The sequence below is a fragment of the Orycteropus afer genome, unplaced genomic scaffold (assembly GCF_000298275.1).
Source record: "Orycteropus afer afer isolate SDZICR_OR568_19922 unplaced genomic scaffold, OryAfe1.0 scaffold00094, whole genome shotgun sequence".
Lineage (NCBI taxonomy): Eukaryota > Metazoa > Chordata > Mammalia > Tubulidentata > Orycteropodidae > Orycteropus > Orycteropus afer.
In genome coordinates, this window is record NW_006921681.1 from 7,102,387 (window position 1) to 7,110,173 (window position 7,787).

At 42.3% G+C, this 7,787-nt stretch overlaps 1 protein-coding gene across 1 annotated transcript in view; it reads left to right on the plus strand.

Annotated features, from left to right (window-relative positions):
• The window catches only part of KIF1B (kinesin family member 1B), a 232,230-nt gene extending 225,836 nt beyond the window's left edge, over nt 1-6,394 (plus strand). Inside the window, exons 43-48 of the mRNA XM_042781192.1 lie at nt 1,565-1,636; nt 2,683-2,804; nt 4,255-4,404; nt 4,722-4,914; nt 5,119-5,237; nt 6,352-6,394. Of these exons, the coding sequence (XP_042637126.1) occupies nt 1,565-1,636; nt 2,683-2,804; nt 4,255-4,404; nt 4,722-4,914; nt 5,119-5,237; nt 6,352-6,394 (699 nt within the window). The remainder of the gene's footprint in view (nt 1-1,564; nt 1,637-2,682; nt 2,805-4,254; nt 4,405-4,721; nt 4,915-5,118; nt 5,238-6,351) is intronic.
• Nucleotides 6,395-7,787: the final 1,393 nt, after the last annotated feature.

Below are 7,787 nucleotides of genomic sequence, written 5' to 3' on the forward strand. Positions count from 1 at the left end.
TTGGTCAATGTCATGAGACAAAGTATATGTGAACTGCTGTATGAAAAGTGAATTTACTCTGTAAATCTTCACCCAAATCCTAATAAAAAAAAAAAAAAAAAAAGATTTCTGTAGCAGCAATCAGAGGGTAAATTGGGTTGAAGAGAGAGACTGGAGGCAGGGAAAACTCTTTATTGTAGTAATCAGGATCAGAAATTATCAGTTTTTTAGCTTATGCCACTGATATGTGGGGTGAAGAGCAAGGGGTATCACAAAAGAGACATTCAGAAGGTAGAATCCACACTCCTTGTTGAGTGGCTATGGCAGGAGGAATCAAAGGGAATTACGGGTGCCTCTGTCCCACATGTATGGTTTCTGGACAGCTGGCTGAAAAGGGACTAGAGGAACGGGAGGGTTTTTGTGTTTGTTTTGTTTTGTTTTTCTTTTAATTATTGAATGGACTTCTAGTTTATATGATACAACCTTGCTTGCTGAAAGTGAGGATGACTTGAAGCACTTACTGATAAAGATTAAAGACTACAGTCTGCAGTATGAATTACACCTCAATATAAAACAAAAATCCTTACAACTGGTCCAAAAAGCAACATCATGATAAATGGAGAAAAGACTGAAGTTGTCAGGGACTTCATTTTAGTTAGATCCACAGTCAATACCCATAGAAGCAGCTGTCAGGAAATCAGACGTCATATTGCACTGGGAAAATCTACTGCCGAAGACCTCTTTAAAGTATTAGGAAGCAAAGATGTCACTTTGAAGACTAAGGTGCACCTGACCTAAGCCATGGTATTTTCAGTCACCTCATATGCTTGTGAAAGCTGGACAATGAATAAGGAATACCACAGAAGAGTTGATGCCTTTGAATTGTGGTGTTGGCAAAGAATGCTGAGGATACCATGGACTTCCAGAAGAACAAATCTGTCTTGGAGAAAGTGCAGCCAGAATGCTCTTTGGAAGCGAGAGTGGCCAGACTTTGTCTCACCTACTTTGGTCATGTTGTCAGAGGGACCATTTTCTGGAGAAGGATGTCATGCTTGTTAAAGTAGATGGTCAGCAGAGAAAGAGAAGACCCTCAATGAGATGGATTAGCACAGTGGCTGTAGTGATGGGCTCAAACCTGGCAAGGATTATGAGGATGGCGCATGACTGGGCAGTGTTTCGTTCTGTTGTACATGGGGTTGCTGAATTGGAGCCAACTCAAAGCACCTAATGACTAGTTTATTTTGGAAGCTGGGTCATCCAGAACTCGCTGAGATTAACATGCCTTATAGTCCCAGGATGAATTGAGAATTAAAGGGATGCTGTTGCATTCTTCAGCACTTTCTAAACTATGTTGTTTGCGATAATTTGCTTTTGTGGTCTTGAGAAGAGTTTTTTATTTACTTATCTTATAAGTCTTTTCTAGATGTAGGACAGACTTCCCTTGCTGTATGCTTAGTTAGTGGTTTGGGCAACACATGAGCTCCATTGTGGGTCTCAGTGCTGTTTTTTCCCTCTTCCCTGTGATGCATTTCATTTAGTCATTGACATTGTATATTCAGCTTACACTTTTCTTTCTTTTCCCTAGTGCCTGCAACTTCTCACCCACACTTTCAACCGAGAACTCAACCAGGTACACAGCAGCATCAGTGACTGCAAGGTCAGCGTGTGTACTCAGTTTCAGCCAGAATGTTGATTGATTTCTCCAAAGCCACTCTGATACCCTTTCCCCAGATAATGTGCCTTTTATGTAGCTTGAAAAATAGGTATATCATCATATTCAGAATTTATGACATGTCTATTCTCGTATTTATTCTGATTTTTCAGAGTCAGAAGTCTGGCTTCCAAAGATATAATATATTCATATAAATCTTTTAGAGTGATTGTCAAATGGGAAGCATTTTGGCTTTCCCCTAATCCCTTGGAGAATAATATTCCATAGGAAGGTAATATGTCATTGTATGAAGGTACAAGGATGACATGAAGGTCTTGGTGGCATAAAATTTTGTTGCCTTCAACAGAGTTGGGTGAACACTTTTAAGAACTTCTGAGTCACTCACTCCAGTCTAGTCACCTTGACCTGTTTTGCTGTTCCTCAGCAGCTCGAAGCTTATTGCTGCCTTGCAGGGGTCTTTGCACACTTGTTCCTTTTCCTGGAATGATCTTCTTCCAGGTATTCCTATGATTGACGCCCTTATCTCTTTCACTTTTCTGCTCAAATATCACCAACTTGGAGCAACTTTCCTTAACCACCGTATGTAAATCCAATAACTATTACTAATCCTGTCCCTGCTTTATTTTATTTATTTATTTTATAGCACTTACCATGGTCTGACATGATTTAAAGTGCTTGTTGATTGGTTTGTTATCTGCCTTCCCCATAAAATGTAAGCTCCAGGAGGGCAGGACCTCTGCCATGTTGTTAGAACTGAGCCTGACACCTAGTAGGTGCTCAGCAATAACGGATTATTTCATTAATACATGAAGCCAGTAGCAGTATAAAAAGCCAGCCTTATCTCTTTTATAAACGTCTTGATTTTCTGATGTGGCACTCAGGCCATAAATTATATGTGGGCTTATTTTCTTGAATGACTTTCTAGCAGATTTATGAAAGTAAGGTCATTGGTTGTCAAAGCCCCTTACTAAAAACTAAAAAGGCAGCTTGCTTCATCTCAGTCTCATGTGCCATGTTCCATTTGTTTCCAGTTGTCTGATATCTCTCCAATTGGACGGGATCCCTCTGTGTCCAGTTTCAGCAGTGCTACCCTCACTCCTTCATCCACCTGCCCCTCTTTAGTAGACGCAAGGAGCAACTCTTTGGATCAGAAGTAAGTACCCACATTTCACTGTGAGAAACTGATCTAAGTGAGAATCAAGGAGAACATCAGCCTTCCTCCAGCTCAGTGGGTGTCAACAGAAAGCAACACCCTCCCCCTAGTGAGCACTGGGAAATGTGAGGGAACCATATTTGACTGTATGTGAGTGGGTGGAGAGTGGGCTAGGGCTGCTAAAGTCTTGAAATCAAAGAGAAGAATTTACTCTCCCAAAATGCCACCAGCACTACCTTGAGAAACAAGAGGGACATAACAGCTGGGATTCGGGTCTGACTTTTAAGTTATGTCTTACTCTTTTTCAGTATCAAGTCATTAACTCCTCTTCTTATCCCCTTCCATTTATTTCATCCTTCCACTCCCATCCCTGCTTGTCTGCCAGTCATAATATCAGACATTACTCACCTTAGGGCAAATACTTTGATGATGCCATAAACACACACACACACACACACACACACAAACTACAGTAAGAAAACTAAAGATAATAAAGCACATAGTTCATTATAATAGCTCTGGTGGCATAGTCACTGCTCAGTTCATTATGCCCCTGTCTTCACCTGACAAAAATCCACCTGGTTATCATCCAGCTTTCTTACTGCACCAATACTGACACAGTCAAATGTGACTGGAGAAAAATACACAGCCAGGTAATGTCATTAAATTTAGGATGCCGTCAGCTGTAAGACATTATTTTATGTGCTACTAAGAAAGATAATCACCACCACCAACTAGAATATGATATGCAAGCACTTTTAAGATGCATCCCAATTTCAGAGAATCAGTGAAATACAATTAATTAGGCTGAGAGATACCTAATAAGAACTTTAGGACTGACTTCTTGTGATAGCACAGTCCTGAGCAGTGTGCAGGTGTGGTGCAGCTCTTAACTACATGAGTGGTGAGGAGCCAGGCCTTCCCACTTGTCTGCTCTGCCTGCCTAGGCCAGTGGTCCTCAGACTTCAACAGCATCAGAAGGTATGCATCAGCACAGATAGCCAAGCCCCACCCAAGGTTTCTGATTCAGTAGGTCTGGAATGGAGCTAGAGAATTTTAATTTCCAACTGGTTCCCAGCTGGTGGACCAGGGACCATACTTTGAGAACCATGGCCCTAGGTGTGGCCATGTGACTAAATAGAGGAGATGGAGTTCATGGTCAGACATTTCTGTTCAGAGAGCTTCAGAACAGAAGAGAGACCATGACTTAAAGGTCATCGATTATCAGTTTCCTTTTTTAACTTTGACATAATGGTATTAGTTGAACGTGGAATTAACTTTGTAAAACCAGCTCGTATTCTCTGTCGAGCTGTCTGAAACGATGTTCACAGGTTCCTTGGTGTTCAGGGTAAGACAGTGTGTGCCTTCTGGTGGGAAGGTTTGACATGTTACTCTCAGTTATGACTTTAACTGAGTCTCTTTGTTACCCCTGCTTCCTCCTCTCTTGAAGGACCCCAGAAGCCAATTCCCAGGCCTCTAGTCCCTGCCCAGAATTTGAACAGTTTCAGATTGTCCCAACTGTGGAAACACCCTATTTGGCCCGAGCAGGAAAAAATGAATTTCTCAATCTTGTTCCAGATATTGAAGAAATTAGAGCTGGGTGAGTACTGTCTTGAGCAATAATGCAAGGTATGAAAAAGAGAAATCAGCACTAAGAATTTATATCTGGCTCTTCTGTGAGAGGTCATCAGTATAGTTTAATGCCTGTTGAATTTGAAGTGAAACAGGTGGGCTGGCTCTCCATTTGTGCTCTTTTGCCGCATTACTTTGGCAGATGAGATTATAGGCCCATTAGGTCGTTCTCCTGTTTGTTGACTCCAAGGGCTTAGCCCACATGAGATGTGCTTGAGAGTCGTCGGCTCGTGACCATTTTCTTTTGTGAGGAACTAACTTGTTTTTTATTACTATCCTTTTTAGCTCAGTGGTCTCTAAGAAAGGATACTTGCATTTCAAAGAGCCACTTTCCAGCAACTGGGCTAAACATTTTGTTGTAGTCCGTCGCCCATATGTCTTCATCTATAACAGTGACAAAGACCCAGTGGAGCGGGGAATCATTAACCTGTCCACAGCACAGGTGGAGTACAGTGAGGACCAGCAGGCCATGGTGAAGGTCAGTCTTGCTCTTTCCTGGCTTTTCATTGCCATACACACCCTTCCCTTTTGAGGGAACCCTGTTGAGTGGTGCAGAATCTTATCCTTCATATCTGGTCTCCTAAGCCTTCATTGTGAAGGTTTGTATTTGCCATGAATGTGGTGAGTGGTCCACATTGCTCAGTATCTGTGGTAACTTTCGCGTTTACTTGTGTCTCTCTAGACATCTAACACGTTTGCTGTGTGCACAAAGCACCGTGGGGTTCTTCTGCAGGCTCTCAATGACAAAGACATGAATGACTGGTTATATGCCTTTAACCCACTCCTTGCTGGCACAATACGGTAAGAGTTGGTCCTATGTTTCTCTCTTTGGGTTTTGGTCCAGGAACATAAACATAAATTAGAAAGGAATTATTGCTCTAAACAGGTTTAAAATAAAGGAAGGACAAGGACAGGAGTCTAAGTGTGGTTGTAGAGTGGTAATGGGGCCTGTGCTTATCATAAGGTGCCATCTTGTATCCTGAACTGTTAAAGAGGAGTGGTCCACTCTGATAATCTTCTTTATGTTCTTAATTAAGGGGCTGGAGCTGGAGCCTAGGAGCTTTGGTAGCGTATTGCCTAAGGCACTTGATTGGTAACCAGAAGGCTGGCGGTTCAAACCCACCAGCCACTCCTCGGAAGGAAGATGGGGCAATCTACTTCCGTAGTGATACTGCCTCAGAAACCCAAGAAGGGGTCGCTATGAGTCGGGGCCGACTCAATGGCACATAACAACAACAACAACAACAACAACTTCCATAGTGATACCGCTTCAGAAACCCAAGGAGGGGTTGCTATGAGTTGGGTCCAACTCAGCGACCATAACAACAACAACAGCTGGAGCCTAGGGGTCTAAATAGAGGGGAGATTGTGAACACCCTAATGATGTCCCAATATCCAGCCCCAAGAAAGCTTCTGAGAACCTTGTGTCACAAGGTTCCCAGGGTGGAGGAGACCACAGCCTGGCCTGTTGGTTCAGCAAACCCAGAGGCCTGAGCTTGCAGGGTGGACTAGGAAAAAGTACAGGTAATCTCTGGGTTACGAATGTCCAACTTAAAACTCCTATTTGCCCTTTAATGTTACGTAAATTTGTCCTCACTCGGAAACGGTTCAGCCAACCCTCTACTCACAACAAATTCTTCATCATAAGCACCTTCACTTGCTATATGTGCAGCTTTTAAATGATTGAAAAGGCTTCAAGCCTTTTCTTGCACTAAAATGAGGCTAAACAGAATCGTATGCATCTGTTCTGACTTACCTATAAATCTGACTTAAAGACACACTTAGGAACAAATCTTGTTTGTAATCAGGGGACTGCCTGTAGTTCAAGGAGGGGACCACGGAGAAAAAAGACCAGTGAGGAGAATAACACCTGAGTCCAGTTTGCTAATCCTGTCACCTCATTATCTCTCTACAGGTCAAAACTCTCCCGCAGAAGCACAAGCCAGATGAAATACTGACTCTGTTGCGGCCCTTACTCGCCTTCAGAGAGAAAAGAAAGTGTTACCTCTCATTCTCTTTGTGATTCTTTCTGGTTACTCTTGTATGTAATCCTGTGGCTTAACTAACTACTCTCCCTTCTAGTCCAGCACTTTTTCTAGCTCCCCTGTCCCCCATCACCATTGCTCTGTACTCCTTTTCTCCTGTGCTGAGAATCTTGTTAATAGCATGTGGCCTAACAAAAGGAAAACAAACACACACACACACACACACACACAACAACCACCCAGTGAATCTTTAAATTATTTTTCAGTGTATTTTGGCTTCCTTTTGTATGATAGGTCCCAATTATGAGCACCTCTGATGTCTGTATTGCTGTCTTTGAATATCTGTCTGTCTTTCAAAACAACTACTAATTCTTTTTTTTTCTTTTCTGTTTGTGACGGTGATATCATTTTAATTTTTCTTGGGTGGCTTAGAGACAAAAGGAGGAGACTTCTGACCTTTTTAGAAACAGAGGGAAAAAAGGAAAAAAACCTTTGTCTCTTGTCATGGCTGATCCCTACATTTGATTCAGGGAAAGGTTGTGCTGAACTGAGAAATTGGACAGTTACCTTCTCTGAGCTGAAATTAGGGTTCATTTAGGAAATAGGTATGGAATTTTCATTTAGTGCAAATGAGAAGAGAAGACTTACTAATAGGCTGGGCCAGTGGCTGTACTTGACCCTGTATTAAGGGAGAAGCTGAGGGTATGTTGCTGAACAATTCAAAAGGACCACAGAATTTGGCAGTGAAACGTGAGGGCAGGCAGTTAGTAGAATGCTCACAGTTCATCACAGCAGGATTCCTCTGAACTGTCTCTCTCTCTATTTGGAGGGAGACTCTGTTCATGGAGTTTCTAAATTCTGTCCTTGGCATTGGGAATGGTGGTGATACAATTTGAGATTGGTATCATGTCATACACAAATATCCCACAAGGGGGCATCACTTCCTGGTGATGAACTTAAAGGTCATTGTGGTCCTTACAATTACGATAATGATGAATAGAGACCTTGTGATTGTTGGAGCTTGCTTCGATCAAAGAAATGTAGCTTTCAGGTATAAGCTTGGAAGTCTCACTCTGAATCCAGTGGTCAATGATGCTTGTCAAAGGACAATAAGGGGTCTCTATACTCATAAATAAACATGGCAGACTCTGCTTTTGGATCCCAAGATTAACGCCAACCCCTACCACCCCTTTAAAAAAAAAAAAAAAACTGGAGGCAAAGAAGAGTGTCCATCTGAACCCTGGCCCTGATATATCAGGTGTTTATTCTCTGCTGGCATCCCTCTTGTCTCTCCTATGTCACTTTTCTCTCTGTGAGTGTGGAAATCTTGCTAGAGGACAAAGGAGGAAGCTCACTGCTGATAGTC